The sequence below is a fragment of the Pisolithus orientalis genome, assembly GCF_024613125.1.
Source record: "Pisolithus orientalis strain OTSU chromosome Unknown F5J12scaffold_69, whole genome shotgun sequence".
In the NCBI taxonomy this organism is placed as follows: domain Eukaryota; kingdom Fungi; phylum Basidiomycota; class Agaricomycetes; order Boletales; family Pisolithaceae; genus Pisolithus; species Pisolithus orientalis.
The window spans coordinates 62,192-89,041 of record NW_026260850.1 but is presented as its reverse complement, the minus strand read 5'-3'; the positions used below and the strand labels follow the sequence as shown (position 1 = coordinate 89,041).

Below are 26,850 nucleotides of genomic sequence, written 5' to 3'. Positions count from 1 at the left end.
ATGGCTGCGTCACGGGTACTCTCTTGATTGTGGATGTGGAATGTGACCCTGGAAAACATGACGATGAGTTGGATACAACATGTAAGAGGAGGGAAGCCAGTGACAAGTGTAATAGAGCCAAAATGAGGCAGAGAGTTTTCCACTCGTAATGGGGAAAAACGATAAACAACACGAATTCTTGAATCTGAACATGGCACAAGCTACATTTTCCGTGGTCCCATCCTTGGCAATGGCTAGATTACCATCGAGATGAACGTGTATCATCTGCAAATTAAGACCCATGTGCCCAGCGCCTGCTCGGGCCCATTGGACTGTTATATGCTTCATGTGTTCGACACCGTCCCAACGGTGTGTAGCCGGCTGGAATGATTCACCAACTGTGCGATCTTCGAGAAGTACAGAGAAGGTAGTTTCGCATCAAGTATAAATATGCATACATCACCTGTCATGGGATCCTGTCAGAGAGAATTCCTTGCGCATTATCCATCTTAGTGGTTGCAGTCTTTAGGACCCATACAGAAACGGCTGCAAAACCAACATGAGGAAGTGACGCATGGATCGGCGAAAGCGGGTGTCAGAAGAGAGCTGTGGAGTATGCGTCAGGGTGTCAGTCCAAACTTGTGGTAGAATCATGAGCCACCAATGTGTAAGGAAGTCACCCAGCATCCAAGGAATTATCCGTATCATCCCGAAGTTGCCCTGGTTTTCCTGCAATGCATTTAGGGCAGAATATCTCGCAACAATCTTACATGAGGTACGCTGGGTCTCGTTGTACCTACGCGTCGTGAGGAAAACTCGAGCAGCGCCAATTGCCACATGTGCTCTGTATCATATTCCTGTTATCATGAATATCTTCGTGTCCACATTGATGCAGGTCGTGAGTGCATTGATTATTTATGCACGACGTTTTCGAGGTGTTGATTGACAGGAGAGAAGGTCACGCTCATCATCGAGCACCTCCATAGTAACGACTCGGACGGAGTACGAGTAATGTCTTCGAATGGTGGGGTGGCTGGAGACGCTGTCACGGTCGTGCAAGCCAGGTACATAGTCCCCACCACGCTAGCACCCTGCTTTCCCTGTTGCTTCTAATCTCTCTACGCAGGGAGTACCATGAATACAGGACCAAGCCAAGATCCCGGACGCAGGGGAACACTTCGATGGGACTGTCCTTCACCCCATCTCCTGGATATCACCTTTTCTTTGTGCAAGTGCGGCACCTACCACTTTTAAGCACTACAATCTTTACGTTCTGCTGTGTTACTCGTATTCGGGGGATCACTAGGGTTACAATGGCGAGAGCATTTTCGCCTTGCTCCAGGGAGGGCACCACGTCATTCTCAAGGAGGTAATTTTCAATGTTTGGGAGCTACAAGCTATCACAGGTACAACTTCTCGTGGATCTTTATACTAACTACTGCAAGGATTTACATCCACCTTCCGTCGGGACCGGACGGCTTGCATCTTTTCTGGTCACACCCTATATTCTCCACGATTTAGCCACGTCTATAGCCAGCTTCCAAAGATCTCTTACACGGTTGGCATTCCCTCAACCAGAGCCTGTCGCCATGAATCGACATTCTGACTGCACGACAGGGGGAACATCCGAATCGAGCCTGCACATGGAGTCTGATTAGGTGGAGAGCGACCGTGACATCAAGGTAGTTGTTCGACTTCTACGGTATGTTGTATGTCACGCTCTGTTCCCTGATGGTATGTATAAGTGCTCTGACAAGCTATAGGCTAAATACCATGCAACTCAAGCGTGACTTGCTACACCCTCGCGGCATCGTCGTGACTCGTGCTTACCCTCGTCGTTCCTTATGATCCCTTCTTCGTACACAGCATCATGCACCACGCCCCACTCCTGCCCTCGCCGGACATGCATGGGCTCGACGCTCTGACCAACCTACTCAAACCATGATCCATCACAGCATTCCCTACAGGACCACACGCCCATGGCTCATCTGGGGCTCTTGCCACTTTCTTGTTCAGCCTCGGGCTAGTTTTCAGTCCATTCCAGTGGTTTTCTGCAATCCCTGGAGATATTTCGCATTCCTCTGAAATTACCGTCATCCATATCTTTCGAGTGAGTCCAGTTTTGTCCCTCTCCATCAATCTCGTTTGATCGTGTACAGAATACCAGCATCTTCAGATGTAGACTGGGATTTACTGATTCTTTTTTTGAGTATATATACAATAGCCAATAGCCCTCCGGTCGCTCCTGGACGCAGGGCACTTCTGCATGTGATTCACATTATTATTAAAATGCAGATGCTACACTAGGGAAATGTTTAAGCAGGGTGGAAGGGAAGTTTATGTGACTGTTTGTTTTATGAGGTGATGCTGTTTACGAAGGCAACAAATGACTACTTGTCTCTGTAGGTTTTATGTTGGGTGGTAGATGTCGTATCTGTTCGATATGACGCTGCATCTGTAACATTAGGGGAGCTCAGAGTTGTCGCTATTCGCGCTCGTGCTCGCTTTCACTTTCACTGTTGGTCATGTGATCAGCACAGAAAAGACTTAGCAGAAATGTTAACAACATAATACTATTATTACATAATACATTTTATCGTAGTAGATCAGAGATCTTGCTGCACTCTGATACTGCAACCTATGGCTTGCACAACACTTCATGACCAATACCTTGCTGCATATATCTTGCTTATGGTCCTCCATGCTGTATCCCACCCTCCAGAGACCCTTGAAGGCCTAGCACAAGAGCTCAATCTTGATGTTAGCTGCATTTTGGCTATTCAACAGACTTAATATCTGCAAGGCTGCTCTCCTGTGCACAAGTCTGGTAGTGCATCTTGCCTGGGAGTATGAACAATCCCCATCTGATCACCACTGCTTTGTCAACATGCTACATGTCTCTCCTGAAGTGTTCCAGGTCATTTTATCACTCATTGAGGATCATCCAGTCTTCCCCAATAATTCTGGTAATGCTCAGGACACTGTTGAGGTCCAGTTGGGGGTGACATTATATTGATTGAGTTGATATGGCAATGGTGCATTGCTAGAGGACATTGCATGCTTTGCTGGTTGCTCTGAAGGTGCAGTGGAACTGTATACACAGTGGTGCTTTCATGCCATCAATGCCAACCATGATGCCTTTGTATGCCTCCCCACTGCTGCTGAAAAGGAGCAGGAGAAGTGTTGGGTTGATGAGCATCTTGGGTTCAAAGGCACATGGCATGAAGGATGGGTGATGTATGATGGTACCATTGTCCCTCTGTATGCCAAGCCAGCTCTGAATGGTGAGTCTTACTTTACTCATAAGTCAAACTATGGACTCAATGTCCAGGTAAGAGACATTTTCTTATGTGAGATAGGCCTAACCATATCATAGATTGGAAACCTCCCTTCAAACCTTCATATTGTGGATTATTCACATGGCATGACAGGATCAGCTCATGATGCTTGGGCATTTGAGCATACAGGAGCAGCCAAATACCCAGATTGGTTTTTTCATGGAGAGGAGTTTGCATGGGCTGACTCAGCCTATGGTATCTCTCCACAGACCATTCCTGTCCACAAAAAGCCAGCAGCATTACTTCCAGAGAATGCTGCATTTGACTATGCTGTTGCCAATATTTGGGTTCACTCTGAACATTGTATGGGTGCATTGAAAGGTTGATTTCAATGCCTTCATGGTCTTTGGGTGAATATCAACTCTAATTCACAACACATTGCTGCCTGCCAATGGATCTCTGTTTGCATTATCTTGCACAATCTGGTGATTGAAGCGGAGGGTGGAAGACATGGTGCATATTTTGCCTCACAACATGGAAGGGAAGAGGAGGAGGAGGACAGAGGACCACATGAAGAGTTTCCAGAGAGGGTTAATCCTGAGGGTGAGGCCAAATGCAAAAAGCTAGTGGAGGAATTATTTGCCTTTCAGAATATGTAAACCACATTAACCCAAAGAGATCAATTAAGTATGCAAGCAAAGGAATGACTACTGTGGGTGACAAAGAGTGGAAAAGGTCAGAAATCCAAGTGCCAGTCAGGAGTGACTACTGTAAGTGATAAAGAGTGACAAAGGTCAGAAATCCAAGTTCCAGTCAGGAGAGTACTGTTGAGCTTGCTTTCCAGGATGTTCACCACCCTCCAACTTCCTCAACTCCTCTCAATACTCCTTCCAATCCCACATACCTGCTCTGAACTCCTCCAAAAGCAGCTGGCACTTTTTGATGATCAGCTCCTCCTGAATATGAGAATTGATGGCATCAGTATTTGACCTGGAATGTACATGAGAAATATGACCAAAGCAAAGGGTAAAGCTTACTTGTGAATGTCCATCAGAGTATCCTCAATGGTACACTTCTTCATCACCTTCTGAATGCATTCCTTGGCCTTGAGAACACTCTCCTGTGATATCAATGATGGCCATGGCATGGCATGCAGAGGGGTAACAGGGGTAGGCTGTGACTGAGAAGAGGGGGGTGCAAGGTTCTCCTTCTGGACAGCAGATCATTGGGCCACATCCAGTGCATCCTGCAAAGTCTGGATCTCCTGGCACTGAGAGTCAGTCAACCCAAGATCATCATCATGCTCAGCTGTCTCATCATTAGCTGCAAGAGGTTGCATGATCAGTGCCCTCTTTCTGGAGGGCCCAACACCCATAGTGACTGCAATGGGATTTTTGTTAGGTTTCATAGCCCAGATGCAATGGGGATCAGGGAAGAAAGGTAACTGGGAGATAATATCATCTAGAATGATAATGATTTAGCTTGACAAGGGCACATGTGAAAGTACTCACCCCAGATGTTTCTTGCTTCTGTAGGAGTGCCCTCATTTGGCCCAGTAGCCTCAATGAAGTATGTACAGGTCTCTACATCCATACCATCCTCAGCATCAGTGCCAATGCCCTCCCCAGTGATAGCAAGCCTCTTCACATGCTGCTTGTACGGTTTCGCGAGCCTACAAGAGAGATTAGTCTCATCTAGTAACCTAAACTTGACATACCCTTCATATTTGTGTTTAATCTGATCCCTGGTGGCTGCAGCATCCATGCTGTACAGCTCAGGCAGCAGGACAGAGCCAAAGTGCCAAAAAATGCTGGCTTTCATCTCGCCTGAAGTGTTCTACATACAATTCTGTGTTAGCAATGCAATAGGCTATGGCTAGTGGGTCACTTACCTCATGCTTGGACTTACCACACAAAACCTTTATATTTTGAGGCTTTGTGATCTCTGATATTAGTCACCAAACAAGTGTGTGGTCATTGGCATCCCATGTGATGGGTGGCAAGGTCACTTTGGGCTTCTTGGCCATTGAGGGAGGAGCAGGCAAGTGTCTGAGGGCATGCAGTGATTACCCTAACCCATCAAATTTCCTAACCAGTATTAAAAATTATTTACTTGTGCTAAGTAGGGTCACATGACAAACAGCAAAAGCAAAAGTGAATGCAGGCACAAAAAGTGACAACTCTGAGCTCCCCTATTAAACAAACAAAAATAAAACAGCTGATTGTGCAACTTTTGCAGTAATGCACAGAAAATTTGCAGGTGGCTGTGCCCACAACTACTGACTAAGCAGGGCACATGCATGGGGGAGCAGGCAAGTCAGGGCTACACACACTCCTTGCCTGTTCCTCAGGACTCATTTCGATGCTACTGTACATAACCCATGTAATAACGGGTATTTTGCCAAGAAACAGGCCAAAATTCACTAGGCCAGTGATGCCTTGTGATGTGGAGTGTGGTCACATGAATTTGCAGGTGGCAATGCCATGGGAGGAGGTCAAGTGTTCAAGCAGGCCCTGTGAGGCATCATGGCCTCATGGATTGGGCAGGATGACTGGGGAGGATGCCAATGAACTGTGTTCACATCCTGCCTATGTTTATCTATTTTATCTGCCCTCCTAGCTAGTGCAAAGTGGTGCAAAGTGGCTGTGTTAAAAATTATGCAGGGGTAGTATAAAAAGTTGCACAGGAGCAGTACTGCAAAAGTTGCACAATCAGGTGTTTTATTTTTGTTTGTTTAATGTTACAGATGCAGCATCATAGCATCATAGTTTGAAGGCATCAGTTAATGGATTATGGGGTGGGAGAGGGTGGCATATGAGCAGTCATTTATAATGTGGAGGATGGGTGGGGTGCATAATGACAAAGAGCCACAAACATGCCCTCTCCAGTGGAACATGTACACCAGTGAAGGACAGGAAACCATACAATGATGAGTGTGTAATGCATCAACACACATCACTCAAAGCAAGTTACTATGCAGAACCAAATTGTGATGACTGGCAATAGCTCTAAGTTGCTTCAATGTCAAATACAGATACTGTTCAACAAGCTTGCAAACAGAGTCTGCACAACATACCAGCATGGAGCCTTCAAGGTCTGCTGACCCAGCACAACAATCATCATACACAGTGTTAGGGATGATGTGAGTGCAGTGGCTGATGTGGGAGTGATTAGGTGTGAGCAAAGATATGTGCAGGGATGGCTGGCTCAGGACTCAGTGTGTTCAGATAGGGAAGTGGGTCGACGAGGTGATGTTCTCATCTCATGGGGATTCTTCCCCCTGTGGTAGCTACCTTATATCTACATTGTACATTTGATATCTCATCTGTTGGGGTGCATCCACCCCTACTCCTGCCTTTGTATTTTTACTTTGCTTGTCCCTTTCTTGGGGTTATGACATGTGTCCTGCACTCTCTGCACATCATCATTTCCTTATTTGGGTGTGATGACAGGTTGGTATTTCTACACTCCCCCTCAAGCCAGGGTCATGCCCAAGGCTTCTCTGTTATGTTCATGTTTTGGTCTGGTTAATGCTTTGGTGAAAATATCATTTTGACCATAGGGCAGTATTTTAAGTTAATTATTCCCCTTTTTGCACAGTTGCAAATAAAATGATTTTTGGTGTCAAAGTGTTTTGATCATTGGTGATACTGCGCATTTTTTGCAATTGCTAGTGCTGACTGATTGTTGCCATAAAGCATTGTAGCTTCTAATTGTGTGCAGTTTAGTTCACTTAGTAGGCTTTGTAGCCATATGATTTCATGCATTGCATTTGCCATCAATATGTATTTGGCTTCTGCCATAGAGAGGGCTATGTGACTCTGTTTCTTTGAGTACCACATGACTGTGCCTTGGTTGAAGACAGATACATAGCCTGAGATTGATATCTGATCATTGTCATTAGTGAAGTTGGCATCTGAATACATAATTAGTTTATTGTATTCAGGATGAGCTGGGTCAGCTTTGTAGGTGATCCTGTAGCTCTTAGTTCCTGCTAGGTATCTTAGTATTCTTTTTGCTGCTGTCCAATGGGACAGGTCAGGATTTGCTGTGAAGGATGCAAGTCTATTGACCACATATGTTATGTCAGGCCTCATGGCCACTGATGCATACATTAGGTGTCCTATGAGTGTTGCATAATCGCCACTAGGTACCCCTTCAGCCTCAGTGTCACATGGACTTAGCTGTGTGCACAGATCAAGTGGAGTTTTGACTGGATTTGCATCGTTCATTCCATATTTTTGTAGTAATCCCTCTATATAGTGTGTCTGGCTGAGGGTGATTGTTCCACTGGTGTGGTTTTGTGTGATCTCAATCCCAACTAGCTTACTTGGGTCTCCAAGGTCTGTTACCTCAAACATATTTTGTAGTTGTATTTTTAGTTTAGTCATGAGTTTGGCAGTGTTGGTGACGAGTACTAGGTTGTCTACCCATACCATAATGATCTCAATTGTAGTCGAGGTTTTTCTTATGTATACACAGGGGTCGGAGTTGAGTGAAGCCAATGGTCTGTAATTGACCATTTAGCTCTTCATTCCACTCTCATCTGGATTGTTTCAGTCTGTACAATGTTTCAATTAATTTGCATAGGCATCCAGTTTCATTGTTGAAACCCTTGGGCTGCTCCATATATATTTCTTCTTTTAATTTGCCATTTAAATATGCACCCTTCACATCCATTTGTTGGATCTCCCAGTTTTGGGTGTTGGCCAATGACAAGATAAGGCATATTGTTTCTAATCTAATGACCAGGGAATAGGTATCATTGTAATCCATTCCCAGGACCTGGGAATACCCCCTGGTGACTAATCTTGCCTTGTATTTTTGGAGTATCCCATCCCTGTCATATTTTCAGGTAAACACCCATTTATTCGACACAGGCTTTCACCCTTCTGGTGGATCCACTAATATCCATGTTCCTTTTTCACACAATTGTTGTAATTCAGCTTCTATGGCTTTTTGCCATTCCAGCCACTCAAGTGAAGCTTTAGCCTCTTGTAGTGTCTTGGGGTCGCCTTCCCCTAATGTACTTTCATTAAATGCCAAATACACTTGCTCTGCTGATGAGAGCTTGCAATTCTCTGATGTTTGCTCATCATTTAGTAATTTGTCCACATCAGGTAATGGATCATTCAACATGTTGTAATTGTGTAATGTCCAGGCCCTTTTACTTTGCCTCTTGGGCTTGTCATGTGACTCTATTTGTTTCCATTTTTATTCTGCCTTATCACTGACAGTTCTTTCTTCCTTGCCTCCAGTGTCTCCCCCTGCAAGCAGCAGGTCTCGAGGAGGCAAGTTAATTTCTGGATGGAATTGATAATTCCTTGAGGTGCAGGTTTGTCTTGTATGCATGTCAAAATACTGAACAGTGCATGGGCCATCTAGGAAGCCCATGAACAGGTATGCATGTGATCTCACATCCAACTTGGAGATCATTTGGTGTTCATCAAGGATCCAAATGTGTGTCCCAAACTCTTGCAAGTGTGATACATTGGGCTCTCACCCATGCCATCCCTCATATGGTGTTCTATCACAGGTGCATGTCCATGTGCAATTCCACACATAAACTGCATGATTTATGGCTTCACACCACAGGAATTTCAGCATGTCTCTTACTAGTAGCATTGCCCATCCTAGCTCTACAATGGTGTGATTGGATTGCTCAGCCACACTGTTTTGGGATGGTGAGTACAGTGCCATAGGTTCTAACAATATTCCTTTCCCTTTGCACCATGTTGTCAGCATGTTGTTGATGTATTCAGTTCCATTGTTGCATCTGATTCTCTTAGGGGATATTTCTCTCTGTCTTTCCATCATCAACATGTATTCTTTGATGCATTCTGTGGCTTCCCCTTTGTGTTTCATGTAGTAGACTGTAGTGTATCTTGTTGCATTGTCTATAAATGATATGTAGTATCAATAACCTTGGATGGATGTCATACATGACAGTCCCCATGCATCTGTATGAGTTAACTCCTGACACTGAGGTTTGTTGTGTTGCCTCAGATGGGTGAGGTTCACATGTCTGTTTAGTGGCAATGCATGCTTTGCAATTGAAATCAGGCAAGTTTGGATTGACTTTGAACCCTTTTACTAACTTCTTACAGAACAGGTGGCATAGTCTGCTTATCCCGATATGGCCAAGCATTTATGCCATGTCTTCCATGAGGTTGATTCATCTGTGAGACTGGTTTGCTTGCTCCTTGTAGGTATTGTAAATTGTAGTTCATACAAATGGTTTTTCTGCTTCCCCAGTGTGATGACATCCCCTGAGGAATTGCACAACTCGATCTGACCTCCTCCACTAATGGAGCAGCCACCTTGTGCACCTAAGCAGCCAATTGAGAATAAGTTATTAGGCAATGATGGCACATGTAACACATTGTGTAGATTGACAGTGACTGTCCAGTCACCTATTTGACTATTCACTGTGAATGTGCCATGTCCAGGTACAGCAGCCAGCTTGGTACCTATTCTGGAGACTGTTTTGTCCAGTAGTACCTTGTAGGTAGTGAATGCTTCATGATGAGCACAGATATGTGATGTTGTAGCACTATCAGCCAACCACACCTATGCAGAATAGGTCTCTGATTTGGGGGACTTTGTATCTACACTTTTAGTAGAGGAGAATGCTACATTGTCTTTGGAGTCTGTATTCTCCACCACACAATGCAGCTTATCTGATCATCTGGAGTGTTTACTAGACTGCTTCCTATCCTGATCTCTATCTCAGTCTCTAGATCTCTGTCTTTGCCATTTATCCTTGTTATCTGGGTTGGTCCAACACTCCTGAGTGGTGTGGCTGAACCATCAGCAGTGTCTGCATTTGGGTTTGTTCTTGAAGTGGCATTTGGAGGTTCTGTGGTTGGTGCGACCACATATGTCACATGGGCCCAGATGATCAGCCTTACATTTACTGCCCCTGCCGCTCTTGGCATAGTACCCACTCTCTCTGCCCTCATGCTTGTGGCATTCCCACTTGGTGTGGAGTAATGATATTATCTCTTGCATAGATATCTTTGTTGTTTGTGAATGCGACCCTCTGCAGAAGCTGGAGGTATAGCTATCCCACAAGGTAGGGAGTGATGACAGCAACATGGCCTGGAACTGGGGATCAAGCATGACATCACCCATTTCATACAGCTGGTTCTGCAAGTCACATAGTCTAGTGATATGATTGGGGAGGTCTGTGTCCTCCTGCACCTTGAGGCCATAGATCTTGTGCCTAATGGCAGCAATGGACTGCTGGCCCTGGGTCTTGTGTACCACATGTAGATTTCACCACAACATGGCACTGGTCTCTGTCTCTGATTGGGCATGGATGGTCTGATCATTAGCAAGATTTGCCATAAGCATCACATATGTGTGTTTGTCACATTTATGCCAGGCACAGATGGCTGTGGGTCATCCCCTGTCACCATCTTGTACAGATCTTGGAGCTGAAGTATGGCAGCAATCTTCTTTTTCCATGCTGCCCAGTTATTAGAGGTGAGCTTCTCCATCTTAACTATCTTCATCTCTCCCTCTTGTCCTCTCTCTCTGGATCTGGCTCACCCCTTTCCCTTTGACAATGCCATTGTCAATGTTGAAGACCCATCAATGGCCAGGCTTGGCCCTATTAGTTGCAATGAGGGGCCTGCAACTGCTGGTAAGTCAACAGGTGAGTCAGGCATTACCTGGGGTGTCCTCAAGGCACTAGCTGATGCCATCAGTGCTTCAGGTGAAGACTGTGTTGGCCCACCAGTCTGTGTGTTAGGGGGTCTGTCCCCTTTGGGCATTGTGCCTTGCAGATTGGCTGGCACCCTTGCTCTTGACATCTCGCTTCTCCCCCTTCTGATGGATAAATGGGTGGATCTTCTTGGCTCTATGTTGGTGGCTTGGCAATGAGGTCAGTTATGAGCGGGCAGGGCTCATAACCTGTTAGGGATAATGTGAGCACAGTGGCTGACATGGGAGTGATTAGGTGCGAGCAAAGATATGTGTGAGGATGGCCAGCTCAGGACTCAGTGTGTTCAGATAGGGAAGCAGGTTGACAAGGTGACATTCTTGTCTCATGGGGATTCTTCCCCCTGCAGTAGCTACCTTATATCTACATTGTACATTTGATATCTCATCTGTTGGGGCACATCCACCCCTACTCCTGCCTTTGTATTTTCACTTTGCTTGTCCCCTTCTTGGGGTTATGACATGTGTCCCATGCTCTCTGCACATCATTGTTTCCTTATTTGGGTGTGACAATGGGTTGGTATTTCTACACACAGTAACACACTCAAATGCATATTCTCACCACAGGAACTCATAAGAGATTGCAGAACCATCACTTACTCCAGTAACATCAATATACAAGTGGTGCATGCCACTGTCCATGAGATGTGCACAATCCCCCATGTGCCTCCACATAGTCTGCTAGACACAATGTACATTGACAAAATCCCTATTGTGAATTGAGTTACCCCCAGAGTTCCCACCCCTGACATGTGACTGGAGGTCAGCCTGGCATGATCAACCCCAACAAAGAGTTTACAGACCTGGGCCTAACAGCATCCAGGAATACTGTGATTGGTATTGTAGCTTTCACACACCTTATTATTCCAATCAGGCATGCTCAATTGAAGTTGTCATCCAAAATGTCATCAGGTCTGTCAAACTTATATTGCACAGAGTGTAGTCACATTTAGTCACAACACATGGGCAGCCTGTGCACCAAAACACCAACACTTGTATAGACCCTGAGACAGGCCCACCTAAATAGATTAGCCAGTACACATGGACAGGCCCGAGGGACTAAAGTGAGAGCAACATATGTATGGGCCTGTAAGGGCATTACCACAACATATGGGAGGGCCCATGGTGGGTAAGGATGTTGCAACATTTAGATGGGCCCATGACCAATTAAGTATACTGAGTTGCTGTAAGACATGGATGGGCCCATCCTGGTAGGTTACACCCCTGTTGCAACATCAAGGCAGGCCCACCTATCATAACATGGAGAGGGTCACAACATAAGGACAGGCCTGTCTATGATTAGAATACAAAGTTGGCAACATATGGACAGGCCCAGGAGTAATATCATTTATGGTGTTGCAACATCTAGACAGGCCCATTCATAATAAGCCATACCCCTGTCGCAACATAAAGATGGGCCTGTCAGTAATGTCATGGCATAATGTCACAACATATAGACAGGCATCTAGACAGGCCCATTCGACAGTAAGATGTACTGCTGTTGAAACATAAAGATGGGCCTGTCCACAGTAAGATGTAGCTCTGATGAGACATAAAGATGGGCCTGTCAGTAATCTCATGTATGGCATCACAACATATGGACAGGCCCTTCAGTAGTATTATTTATATTGTCACAACATATGGGCAGGCCCAGCCCCAGTAAGATGTACCCTGTTGAAACATAAAGATGGGCCCATCACTAATATCATTTAATAGAGTCACAACATATGGACAGGCCCTTCAGTATATTATTTATATTGTCACAGCATATGGATGGGCCCATCCACAGTGAGATGTACCTCTGACAAAACATAAAGACAGGCCTGTCAGTAATGTCATGTATGGCATCACAACATATGGATGGGCCCTTCAGTAGTATTATGTATATTGTCACAACATATGGGTGGGCCCAGCTCCAGTAAGATGTACCCTGTCAAAACATAAAGATGGGCCTGTCACTAATGCTGTTTAATAGTGTCACAACATAAGGATGGGCCCTTCAGTAGTATTGTTTATATTGTCACAACATATGGATGGGCCTGTCAGTAATATCATCTAATAGCATCACAACATAAGGACAGGCCCTTCAGTAGTATCATGTATATCATCACAACAAATGGATGGGCCCATCTAGCAAGATGCAACCCTGTCGCAACATAAGGACAAGTCTGTGTATGGTATTCTTAGGCAGCAGAAAGGGAGATCCAAGCTATCTACATAAGGGTGGTCCATGTAAGGCATTCTCAGGCAGCAGAAAGGGAGATCAAAGGGATCTACATAAGGACAGGCCCATCTGTGGTATTCTCAGGCAGCAGATAAGGGAAAACAAAAACCAGTGTTACAACATAAGATGGGCCAATCCATCCATCACAGGATTACAAACCCTTGGCACTGCATAAGACAGGTCAATCCATCATATCATAGATAGCTCACCACAAATGGATGGGCCTATCCATAATTGGGTTATTCCCCTTTCACAATATAAGATGGGCCCAGAAAGACAAGAAATGAAGAAAGTGGAACCTCTTGCACTATAGAGTATCTGAATTTCCCACTATAAATTGTGTTTCACATTGGACAATATGCCTATTTAGTTGGAATCTCAGGCACTGGTCTATGTAGCTGCAAGCCAGGCTCTGCTATTGGAACAGATGGGAAACATGCACAACAAACAGCAATGCTATTCCAGAACAATGCATCATATTTTTATCTGAGCCTCTGCTTCATATATGCATTCAGGATTATTGACCTGTACTGGTATTGCTGTCATGCTGTGGGAATCATTCATAGGCAGGATAAAAAATGTGACATCTGCATATCTTGTTGTCCATCTTTAACCTCTGACTCTTCCACTCTCCAATCACCATCACCACTCTCACCATCAAACTACTCCATCATCTCATCATCAGAAATATGTCATCATCATCGTCTTGCAAGCTCTTCAAGAAATTGCCTGAGCTCAATGCTGTGGCCAACCACATCCATCCAATTTACTTCAAGGATATTGTGGAAAGCAGCAAGCTGGGAAAGGCAGACAAGATTGTGAAGTGGAAAGGTGCCATCAAGGCAATAAATGATGAACTAGTGCATCATAGCATCATCACATTTTTTTCACTAACTGATGCATTCAGGACACTGTGTGTGACCTCATTGCTAGGACAGATGAGATTCCAATGACCCTCATTGACATCAACACATTCTTAAAGTGGCATGAAGACCTCAGCTCAATCGAGCACCTGTGGCCTGAGTGGAAGACTACCCTATCTCCTTCCAAAACTGATGTTGCCAACCACAAGTGGCTCAACATCGTTGAGTGTCAATACAACTACCACTGGTGGGGCCTCCCTATGCCCCACATGGTGCCAACACCAACACCACCCACTCAAGAGACTGAAATGCCTATGAGTGACAAAGGAAAATGGAAAGTGACTGAGGCAGAGGTGGAGCAAATGATAGCAGATAGCTCACACAGGATGAAGGTGGATGATGAGGGTGAAGATGAGGTGCCAGAGAAGGAGGACAACAAGGAAGAACCAGTTTGATGCAGGCAGAAGTGCAAAGCTGCTGCAAAAATGATGTCCCATCAATCCAGACATCAATCCTGCTCTAGGAAGGCAACAGCAGAAACTGACAATGATGAAGATGTTCCTGCTCAAGGCCAATCGAAATGCAAGCCTCATCCACCATTGGATGGACTATATGGTCATGCTGCCATAGCTGCCAGAAGGACACCTTCCCCCGACCCCCATTCCTGCGAGTTGTGCCACAGACACAAGGTCCAATGCTACAAGAACCCTGGGAAGTCCTGCTTCCCATGCAACGGTGGCAAAATTTGATGTAGCCATGCCAACGGCAGGATTACTGCTCCAACTTGATGGAATCCATCACAAGCCAGGGGAAAAAAGTGAGCTCAAAGTCTGTCCCCAACAATGGAGGCCCAAGAATCCCAAAGCACAAAGGAATGTCCCCCAAAGTGACATGTTTTGATGGCTTCCAAAGCCATCAACACTGGGGTTGGGCCCTTCAACCAGGGAGAGACAATCCCTGAGGGATCTTCACTCAGTATGTTCACAATTTCATGTATTTACACTGACTCAAATTTTATTTAGAGATTCATATTCCTGCATTCAAATGCAGGGATTTCTGCCCAATCCCAGCTGCTGTACATCAGTAGACCACTTTGTGAGCTGGTAGTCCTAGGGAATCTGTCCAGTGCTGGACAGCTTCTGGTCAGCTCTGGTCAGCAAAAGTGATTTACTGATGTACAAGCAGATTTGATTGTCGAGGCTGGCCCATCTGTTGTGTAGGAGGTAGAGGGATCTACAGCAGCAGGTATGTTTAATCACTCTACATTTATGCTAATTATCATGGTTAACCCTTGTATTCAAAGCAGACACCTGCCCATTGACAACAGCAGCACCTGCCCAACTCACAACCACTGCAACTCCCAGTGCACTGTCATCCATCTGTGTGCCAATCACCAAGGTGTTGCAAACATCCAACACAATCAAAGAGCAAATTGAAGATTTAGAATGTCAACTCTGTGATGCTGAGGCACACCACCAATATTATAAGGATTGAATGTATGATTTCCAAATACAACAGGAGAAAACCATACAGACACTGGACAGGATGGCTTGCAAGCTGGAGGCTCTGTGTATTCAGGTATATGGATGAGCATTGGGAGACAATCTCATTGATCTCTTAGGGCCTCTGGCAGATGAGACAAGGGTGGATAGGACAGCAGGGTGAATGAGGCCATCTATCATTTTACTCCTCTACAGTACATACAATGTCATTTTATATTTCCATTTTAATTGACCACTTGTGCCACATTGTATATTCAACCTTTATATAAGAGTGAGAAAAAGACAATAATGGCTATACAGCCAATAGAATTGCAAAGGATAATCTCATTCTACTAAAAAAACTGCTAATGTATCCCAATAGGTGGAAGCTTAGCAAATGCATGGCTTTGTGATGTAGAATAGTTAACTTGAAACTTAAAAAATGAGATCACAGGATGGTCTCATTCTGCTAAAACTGGAGCTGATGGAACCTGATAAACAGAACCTTTGCAAATGAATGGACTGTGTGATATGTGATAGCAACCTGCTATTCGACACAAATGCAATTAATAGTCTGATTTGGCCAACACATCTGAGTCTGCTAATACAGCTGATGATGAATCCCAATAGATGGACACCTGGTGAATGAGCAGGCTATGCTATTTACAGTGTTCACTTGAGAGTTACAAAACAAGATAATGGCTAATAATAAGATAACAATGCAAAGAAAGATGTCAGCCTGCAAAAACAGCATTCCATGGATCCTGATAGATGGAACCCTTCCAAATGAGCAGCCTGCGCAATATGCAAGGTTGATATGGAATGTCTCAACCTGCTAACATGGCATTTGATGGATCCTGATAGAGCAACCCTTCACAATGAGTGGACTGTGCGAGATGCAAGGTTGAGAGCAATCAGTCATCAGATGCAAATGCAAAGCAATATTCTCATTGCACTAACATAGGATCCAAGGTATGCCCACAGGTAGGACATGTGCAAATGAGCAGATTGCATTCTGCTATTGCAGGAGCCAATGTATTTTGATAGGTGGAAGCTTGGCAAATGAGCAGATAAATATTTCTCCACAGATGGAAATACAACCAAGGGCATTCAGCCAGTCACTAGTGACCAATTCACCCTCTGTAGTGAGCAATAAATATTCTGTTTCCCAACAATGGTTTGTTGCCATTCATCTCAGCCCATGGACACATGAGCCTTTCAAGACAAATGATATACATACTCATGTCATACCAGACAAATCCACAATGGAAATAAAACATGCGAAAGGTGAATGGATGGGCTAGCTTGCCACTGGATGTCTCCTGCAAAGTACCTGCTGACCTGCCCATCAGCTACAGGGCAGAATGCAAGGGTGGGGAATGGAAACTGCAGGTTCACATTAAGCTAACATTTAACTACAAATCTTTCTCCAGAACACACTGAATATCAGTCACATTCATAGCCTGCCATTTGCATTTGGCATGCTTGGCCAACCTCAGATACATCATCCTCTGCCTTGCTGCATAACACCACACCCCAGGAGCTCCAATAGTGCTGCTTCCCATCTGTATCTTATGCCATTCTTTTGCTTGAAATCTGAAGAAACTTATAGCCCATTGAAATTCTGATATTATGAGCTCTTCCTCTTCTTCCCAATGATCTTTGATGGATTTTGCTCACAGCCAATGAATGCAATAAACTAATTGAAGAAAGTTCATCAACCTTAAAGCACTGTTGAACAGTAAGGTCAACATACATTCAGACATCCAACTCTTTGATTCTGTGTCCTGCAGGATGTCGATTGACCAAAACTGTGGAAGATGGGTTCTGCAGTGCTCCTGTGCATTTTGGGAGAAGGCCACTGTCTGCACACCCAGGTCTTCTTTATGAAGCTCTTGATAACATCCTAAGATATCTGCACCTGCACCAAGTACAACCATGGCATCTCTGCATTGATTATAAATCATGGCCTGTTTTTTTACTGAGACATTGATAGTGCAGATCATATCCCAGGCCTGAGTTTTCATAGAATAGCTCTTAGCTGTGCACACCACCCCCCGAAAGACAGCTGCCTTGTCTGCCAACATAAGATGGAGGCCATGTAGTGCATCATTAGCCTGACCTGTGCAAAGCTTCAGCTCCATTTCTGCAAGATTTTGAAGCCCTCGAGCTTGAAATGCATCAATGCCAAGAGCAGATGGAAGTGGCAATTTGTCCTGCAGTCCTGCCAGGGTTCCATCTGAAGTGGGCAACTCATCCCCCACATTGTCCAGCCAACCATCATCTGAAGCATAATCCTGCTCTGAATTTGCATCAAGAAACACAGTCTGCTGTACAGATTCACTGGTGGAAGTGTTGGAGCCTGCTTCAAGGTGCACCTTCAAGTAAATTGCAGCATCCATGATAAAACCCAATTGTTCAGATGCAATGCAATCAGCATGGCATGCCATAGCCAATTTTTTCAATTCCAATGCCCATTCCCTGACATCCTTTCTGTCCATGTGAAGTGAGGTTATGGCCTCTTCTAAGTGTAAACTGCATGCCAGCCAACTAGCTGCTCCATGTAGGCTTCTGCTGGGTCTTGGTTCCTCCAACAATGCTAATTTGATGGCATGCACTGTTGGTGCTTCTCATGATATGTCAGTATTTTGCATTTATCCAAAAAGGCAGATGCCATACCTGCCCTTAATTGAACTTCAAAGATGTCCATGACAGATGGGTTGTCGATGTGATCATGCAGTGCATGACTCTCTTGTGTTCACCAGCTGTTTCACTGTTCTGCAGTCAAGGCTTCATCTAGCTTTATATATGCCTGCCTTGCCAATGGTGCTGCTGCTCGAGCCACTTTGAGCTTCCATGATAGGCTATCTGCTTAATAAAAAGGTGTGCCATGTGTGATTTTCATGCATGACAGATCAGCACTAATGCAATTCTGGTCTTCAGGTATCTGGTGGGAGGCAAAAATGTGCCAAGACACTATTCCCTTCTCATTCCCACTCAAATCCCCCACCAGCTGATGGTTCCCATAGTGAGCAGCTCTCTGCACCTCCAGCCCATGCAAAGACCCTGGTGCATCATCCATGAAATAAAGCACTAACTGACTATAATGGGTGGCCATGACTCCAATGATGAAGCTGATGAAGACACTTATTTGCCCACCCTATCCAATTCAAAGAAAACAGCAACATCCCTGAATAGTGAGCTTCCTGCTGTAACTTGTATTCACAGCAAACCCTGATCTGCACTCAGGGAATGAGTACACAGCTGAACTACAGGACCACTCAGAATATGCAGATGAAGATGGATTGGAGAGCATTCCTTTCACTGACCACCCAACTGAGGAGGGGTCAATCAGCAGAAAAAAAGGTGGAAAGCTGAAATCCACCCTGAAGCGCACACACTAGGCAAGTTTGGTCATGTTGAATCAGCTGTTATGGCTAACAGGTTTGCACTGTATATTAAGCAGGCTCTGTCAGAATCGAGTGAGCCAGACATGAATTGACATCAGCCTGGGACCAAATACTCATCCAAGTCCAACCATAATGGATCTGTGACCACCAATGCAGCATCCACAAATGTGAAACAGGGCATCCATGGGAGCACCTGGAAGTCACCTCATGTCAGAATGGCCCCTGCAAGGCCAGATGCAGATGTTCCATCTCCTGATGCAAAGAGATCATGCAAGCAAACAGGCAGCAATCAGAAGTGGAAGTAGTTGTTGAATCCCTCAAACAGTCAGAGTGGAAACCTTTTCTGGAACTTGTGTACAGTCTATAGAGGGCTTAGCCTAGTGTGACACATTAGAATACAAGTGTATGGCATGTACAGTAGCTCATGACACCATGGTGGTTGTGAGGGGTGTCTTTGATATCAGAGAGGGATAAGCAACTGGCAGCTATCTATGTAGGGAGATATTGCTGCTCATCTCCCATGTATTGCTGTTACCCAAAATTTGGCTCCATCCACCATTGTCCAACCTTGCTTCCCATGGTGTGAATGATATTCTTGCCATTGTTCCTGTAAGTTTAAATCCTGATTGATCATCAACCTATCAGTGAACCCATCATTGTCAAATATGTCCACCAAACAGTCCTGCCAAGTTCATTTCCATCATCAAGGTGAGGTTGTCTCCATTGTTGGATCCAGTGACCTAAGCCATTCACAGCTAATGTAAGACCAATTGAGCCAAGGTAATCTAGCTCCTGCATGAAGCAGTCCAAAAATCTGGAGGAGACACTAGTACAATTGCATGAGTTGTGAGAGCCAACTTATCCGCATTCCACCTTTGAAAATTGTCCCAAGCCATTCATTGCCAGCCAATCACACCCATCTCACCAGTCTGTGGTAGAGATGGGTATCCTCTACTTGGCATGCCAGATCGAGGTGGCCTCTGTACATCTGAAGCAGACTGCCAATATCATGGGATGGCCTGTGCATTGGTTTGCAAACCTAGCAATGGACTTGGTAGGTTTTACATCAATTTTTCACAATGTGGGACTGATACATAGTTCCTTCAGAATCAGCTTAATAGCTTGATTCTGGTGACAGTGTTGTGTGCCAGTTATACTCCTCCCCTCCTGGTGTGCTACCATGCATACCTCAGACACCAAGATGATGAGGTTAGCTTCTGCAATCAAATGCAGCTAATTCCCCTTAGCACATTTTGCATAATCGACAATATCAGCACCATCATCCCAAATTGGACCCCACACACAGCTGATCCCAATTCTGGCTTTGCATTCCTTTGGTGGCTATATCATTCTGAGGAATATGCAGCAGATTCCAAAAGATTGCAAGGCAAGGGATTGTTTTCTGTGGCCTGGGATTTTTTTAAGGTTTGCTGCTTATTCTTGTTGCTGCAAATAGTTGATGATGGCCCAGGGCTTATGGCCATTGCCTGAGGTGCCAATCACAGACCATCTCAATGGCCATATTGAGGAGCAGGTAAACTACTGCATTGAAAATATTTGGAAAAATGCTGATGTTGTCAATGGTCAGGGTCAACAAATTGACCATTTCTATGCTAGGTGGTGGGCATTGTGTGGGTTGTTGGGCATGCCACTTCAATAGTTTACATCTTTATGTTGTGACAGGGTGGCATCTTAATAGATGGGCCCATCTATGTGTTGTGACACTGTAAATGATATTACTGATGGGCCTGTCTTTATGTTGCGACAGGCATACATGTTGCTATTGACAGGCCCATCCATGTGTTGTGACCATGTAATTGATATTACTGATGGGCCTGGCTTATGTTGCGACAGGGGCATATCTTACTAGATGGGCCCATCCATCTGTTGTGACAATGCAATTGATAATACTGACTGGCCTGTCTTTATGTTGTGACATGGGTGCATCCTACTAGATGGGCCTGTCCATGTATTGTGACCCTGTAAATGATATATATTGAAGGGCCCATCTTTATGTTGCAACAGGTACATCTTACTATGGACAGGCCTGGCCATGTGTTGTGATGGTATAACTGATATTATGGAAGGGCCTGTCTATGTGTTGTGATGCTGTAAATGATATTACTGACAGGCCTGTCCATGTGTTGTGACCATGTAATTGATATTACTGATGGGCCCATCCTTATGTTGGGACAGGGGTGTATCTTACTAGACAGGCCTGTCTATGTGTTGTGATGCTGTCAATGATATTACTGATGGGCCCATCCTTATGTTGTGACAGGCATACATCTTGCTATGGACAGGCCCATCTATATTTTGTGACAGGGGTATATTATCCCAAAGATGGGCCCTTCCATATGTTGCCAACTCTGTAATCTATCATAGAGGGGCCCCTCTTTATGTTGTGACCCTATAAAGCATATGATGGGTGGGCCCATCCATATGTTGTGACCTTCTTCATGATACAATAGGTGGGCCATCCATGTCTTACAGTAGCTCAGCATACTTACTTGGTCACAGACCCATCTATATGTTGTGGCATCCTTACCCTCCACAGGCCCTCCCATATGTTGTGGAATTGCGCTTACAGGCCTGTACATATGTTGCTCTCACTATAGGCCCTCAGGCCTGCCCATGTGTCATGGCTAATCCATTCAGATGGGCCCATTGTGGGGTCTATATAAGTTTTGGCATTTTGGCATGCAGGCTACCTATATGTTGTGACTAAATGGACTACATGGGGTCCTCCTGATGGAACTTACCATTCCATCTGACCCATGCAGCCCAATACCTGACAGGACATCCAATGAAGACAATGCCATTTATCATGATAGCAGTTGTGGGCATACATCCAAGGAGCATACCCCTGTTACAACATATAGATGGGCCCATCCATAGCAAGATGTATGCCTGTCACAACATAAGGATGGGCCCATCAGTAATATCATTGACAGCATCACAACACATAGATGGGCCCATCTAGTAAGATGCATCCCTGTCAGCAATGTCATTTATAGTGTCACAACATATGGATGGGCCCTTCTGTAATACCATTTATACCATCACAACACATGGGAGGGCCCATCCATAGTAAGATGTACCTGTTGCAACATAAAGACAGGCCCTTCAATATATATCATTTACAGGGTCACAACACATGGATGGGCCCATCTAGTAAGATGCACCCAAGTCACAACATAAAGACAGGCCTTTCAGCAATATCAATTACATGGTCACAACACATGGGTGGGCCCATCAATAGCAACATGTATGCCTGCTGCAACATAAAGACAGGCCCATCAGTAATATCATTTACAGTGTCACAACACATAGACAGGCCCATCTAGTAAGATACACCATCCCAACATAAGGATGGGCCTGTCAGTAATATCAATTACATGGTCACAACACATGGATGGGCCCATCAATAGCAACATGTATGCCTGTCGCAACATAAAGACAGGCCCATCAGTAATATCATTTACAGCATCACAGCACATAGACAGGCCTGTCCAGTAAGATGCACCCCTGTCACAACATAAAGACAGGCCCATCAGTAATATCATTTATAGCATCACAACATATGGAATGGCCCTTCAGCAGTATCATTTATGTGGTCACAACATAAGGATGGGCCCTTCAGCAGTATTATTTATATAGTCATAACATATGGATGGGCCCTTCAGTAATATCTTTTATATTGCCATAAAACAAGGATGGGTCCATCTAGTAAGATCCACCCCTGTTGCAACATAAGATGGGCCCAACACCAATAGCACATATAGCATCACAACATATTGATCAGATCACAGCAAAATATTGAGGCAAGTGTCCCAACATGCCATAATTTTCCAACAAGCTGCAAGCAGCTCGCCCACTATACAACTCTGACCTCATCCACCCCAAGCATGAATACTATGCAAGACATGTCCAACACCCCCCACAGATGGCAAATGGAACTAACAGACTGCATTGCATCATACATGAAAGCCAGATTTCAAGAGGAAGTATTCCACAGACCTTGCACCCTTCCAGATATATTGATTCCATTTCTGGTGTTATGTGAAGCAGATTGCATATCATCAGTAATCTCACAGGCCTATCGTCGCCCAACTAAGTCCATCATAATGGTGCAATGGAAGTTTTCATCTTTCCACAGTAAACATCAGGAAAAATTGGGGTGGAAAAACCTGCAATGCAGAAGCTGCTGAGAGATACATGGAAGTGACTGAGCTGTTCATTCTGGTGACCAACTCAAACACCATCCATGTTTGGTATTTGCTGGACACTCTCAGCCCAAAAAGCAGGGTAAGGGAATGCAGAATCTCATATTCTACTGACTTAATGCAATGGCAGGCCAACATATGGAACTGCCTTCATCTTCTGAGGGAACCACTGTGGGAGAGCATACAGGCTTCCCCAAAGGCATGGTGGATGGACAAGTCATATTTCCACAATGATGCTGAGTTGAAAGGTGCCATCAACCTGTCACCTGCATGGTTTCAACAGGGTCATGGGGTGGGTGATCATTTCTTTCCTTGTGAATAAAGTGCTCATCTGTCTTGAAGCCCCAAAATGGCTTCCCAGAAGCCTCATGGTTGCTCAAATCCAGGACAGAAAACACTTCTACAAGGGAATGGGTCAACCAAATGTCTGACACCAATGCCCTGTTATCTGTGATCCTGCATGTCATCCATCTGTGAATGTATGCAGATGGCAGGGAAGTGTTGATCTGCCTTGGCAAACAAGTGGAACAGCAGGCAGATTTGGATATGAGCTCCATACTGCTGATATGGAGCTCCACATATAGCAGCATGTCCATGATGGTGAATTGGGCAACTTGTTACCACAGGGATATCAATGGACAGGATCCATGGTATGACATGCTGGTAACCATGGGCAACTACCTGCCCTTGGACTTTGTCATTCCAATGTTGAATCTGCAGCTGTGCTACAACCCAGGGATGATCATTGCATTTTCAGGTTCAGCACTGGAGCATGGGGTGGGAGCTGAAGAGAGCATGCCTGGTGTACTACATGCATGCCAATGTCCATCAGTTGGTGCATGTTCCCATGTGTCAATCACCACAGATGGATGACCTACTACCTAGACCAGTTGCAACTGGAGAACTGTTGATTTGAAGCTGCAAAATTTAATGTAAGATTTAGTAGGCAATGCAGATCTCATATTTTATTAGGAGATGCTGGGTCTTGAACTTTGGATGGGTGGTGTTGCCAAGATTTTGCAAATGGGTGGGTGCTTTGACATCATAGATTGGGCAGGTACTCAGAGCTAAAGGGTGTGCATCATAAACTTCAAAAAAAATAAACCTACTCAGGCCATCATGCAGATGGGCAGATTGTCAGACATCATGTGGATGGGCAGGGATTCAGACATCATGTGAATGGGTGGCATCTCATAAATGATTGACATTTACAGCAATGTATATTCAACCAACTCCACAGTCAAAAACATGTAAACTATTGAAGTGGCATGCCCAACAACCCATGCAATGCCCACCACCTAGTGTAGAAATGGTCAATTTGTTGACCCTGACCATTGACAACATCAGCATATTTCCAAATATTTTCAATGCAGTAGTTTACCTGCTCCTCAATATGGCCATTGAGATGGTCTGTGATTGGCACCTCAGGCAATGGCCATAAGCCCTGGGCCATCATCAACTATTTGCAGCAACAAGAATAAGCAGCAAACCTTAAAAAAATCCCAGGCCACAGAAAACAATCCCTTGCCTTGAAATCTTTCAGAATCCGCTGCATATTCCTCAGAATGATATAGCAACCAAGGGAATACAAAGCCAGAATTGGGATCAGCTGTGTGTGGGGTCCAATTTGGGATGATGGTGCTGATATTGTCGATTATGCAAAATGTGCTAAGGGGAATTAGCTGCATTTGATTGCAGAAGCTAACCTCATCATCTTGGTGTCTGAGGTATGCATGGTAGCATGCCAGGAGGGGAGGAGTATAACTGGCATGGAACACCATCACCAGAATCAAGCTATTAAGCTGATTCTGAAGGAATTATGTATCAGTCCCACATTGTGAAAAATTGATGTAAAACCTACCAAGTCCATTGCTAGGTTTGCAAACCAATGCACAGGCCATCCCATGATATTGGCAGTCTGCTTCAGATGTACAGAGGCCACCTCGATCTGGCATGCCAAGTAGAGGATACCCATCTCTACCACAGACTGGTGAGATGGGTGTGATTGGCTGGCAATGAATGGCTTGGGACAATTTTCAAAGGCAGAATGCGGATAACAAACAACTTCCATCAAATTGAGCATATTGACAAGTTGAAGGCCCTGAGAGGCTGCACCATACTGGTCCCTTGCAGCTGTGCCCAATTCTCTCGCAATGGCATTTGCAGCCCACACAAGGTGCCTCTTGAGGGTGGGATTGAACAGCATGTCACTGGGAGTGGTGTTTCTGTGATAGCGAGATACTGTGGCATGTAAGGCACACAGGACTAAAATTATCAATGTCAATGCTGTATCAGATTAAGCTCATGCCCATACCTTTATTGCATCATGGAACAAGTGCCAATCCCCATTGTTCCATTTGAAGAGATTGCTGTGTGGATGGAAGTTCACCTACATAATCAATGGATATCACTGATCACATGAATAGAATCAAATAAATGCTCACCATTGCATATTTCCTCAAAAAGATCCCTCATCTCTGATTGTTTGGGCATGCCAAAAGTCAAATGGTTTGTGCCATTGTCCTCCTCCACTGCCAAGTCAAAAGATTTGATGGGTACATTTGAAATGAGTGGGGGAGGTGTTGGTTCCCTCATATCCTGCAATTGAGCAAGCAGGTTAGTTGGAGAATCAGGTCAAGGAGATCGGTCCCTCAGATTTGATGATTCGAGGGTGATGGGCAGAGGAGATGGTTCCCACACATTCTGCAAGTCTGCCAGAAAATTGACCTGCATAGTAATGTCTTGTGCAGGTGTTGAAGACCTGTCCATCCTGTTTAATTTCTTGTGTGTGACTGGCAATGCTGATGGTTCCCATGCATTCAGCAATTGCTCAAGTAGATCCATGTTCATACCATCCACTGGGGGAGCAGTTGGTTCCTGTTCATTCATGAACTGATTCATCAAGTTGTCATGTGGATCTATTACTAGAAAATTAGTTTGTTTGTTAGCTTGAAGGGCAATTGTGCCAACTCACTAGCCATGATTCTGCCCTCTTCCAGAGCAGTTGGCTCCCTTTCCTGCAGGAACTGATCCACCAAGCTTTCGCATGAAGCTATAGCAAAAGGATGTTTGTTGTTTAGCTTTGAGAGAAATCATGTTCACTCACCGGCCACAATATCCATGTTGGACCCCACCATATCCACCCTTCCACTTGAGACAATTGGTGGAGGGGTTGGCTCTCACAACTCATGCAATTGTACTAGTGTCTCCTCCAGATTTTTGGACTGCTTCATGCGGGAGCTAGATTGCCTTGGCTCAATTGGTCTTACATTAGCTGTGGATGGCTTAGGTTGCTGGATCCAACAATGAAGACAACCTCACCTTGACAATGGAAACAAACTTGGCAGAACTGTTTGGCAGACATATTCAATGATGATGGGTTCACTGATAGGTCAATGATCAATCAAGATTTAAACTTGTAGGAACAATGGTGAGAATATCATTCACACTGTGGGAAGCAAGGTTGGACAATGGCAGATGGAGCCAAATTTTGGGTAACAGCAATACATGGGAGATGAGCAGAAATATCTCCCTACATAGATAGCTACCAGTTGCTTCCACATGGCCAATATGTAGACCTGTCCCACTCAGCTCTCCACTCAATTGTCATGCTCAACTATCCTGCTTAACTATCCCTCTCTCTGATATCAAAGATGCCTCTCAC

The 26,850-nt window shown here is 44.7% G+C and overlaps 3 protein-coding genes across 3 annotated transcripts; 2 read left to right on the top strand and 1 right to left on the bottom strand.

Annotated features, from left to right (window-relative positions):
* Positions 1–440: 440 nt before the first annotated feature.
* On the top strand, positions 441–1,530 carry F5J12DRAFT_511024 (uncharacterized protein). The gene is made up of 3 exons (XM_051739783.1): positions 441–877; positions 937–1,043; positions 1,106–1,530. The coding sequence occupies exons 1-3, from the start codon at positions 554–556 to the stop codon at positions 1,350–1,352; spliced, it is 678 nt and encodes a 225-aa protein (XP_051594861.1). The 5' UTR covers positions 441–553; the 3' UTR covers positions 1,353–1,530.
* A 2,463-nt stretch (positions 1,531–3,993) lies between these two features.
* F5J12DRAFT_786827 (uncharacterized protein) lies at positions 3,994–5,283 on the bottom strand (the record flags this gene model as incomplete). Its single annotated transcript, XM_051743530.1, has 8 exons — positions 3,994–4,025; positions 4,162–4,247; positions 4,295–4,437; positions 4,492–4,718; positions 4,769–4,929; positions 4,975–5,093; positions 5,166–5,175; positions 5,216–5,283. 8 exons carry the CDS (start codon positions 5,281–5,283, stop codon positions 3,994–3,996), a joined length of 846 nt encoding a protein of 281 aa, XP_051594860.1.
* Positions 5,284–22,886: 17,603 nt separating this feature from the next.
* On the top strand, positions 22,887–24,059 carry F5J12DRAFT_786826 (uncharacterized protein; the record flags this gene model as incomplete). Its single annotated transcript, XM_051743529.1, has 4 exons — positions 22,887–23,022; positions 23,120–23,268; positions 23,317–23,482; positions 23,674–24,059. The coding sequence occupies 4 exons, from the start codon at positions 22,887–22,889 to the stop codon at positions 24,057–24,059; spliced, it is 837 nt and encodes a 278-aa protein (XP_051594859.1).
* Between the last annotated feature and the right edge of the window lie 2,791 nt (positions 24,060–26,850).

Coding starts and splice junctions, on each gene's coding strand:
- F5J12DRAFT_511024 (XM_051739783.1), top strand. CDS start 554: ATGGATCGGCGAAAGCGGGTGTCAGAAGAGAGCTGTGGAGTATGCGTC. Junction 878..936: donor TGTCCACATTGATGCAGGTC/GTGAGTGCATTG, acceptor ACAGGAGAGAAG/GTCACGCTCATCATCGAGCA. Junction 1,044..1,105: donor GTCACGGTCGTGCAAGCCAG/GTACATAGTCCC, acceptor CTCTCTACGCAG/GGAGTACCATGAATACAGGA.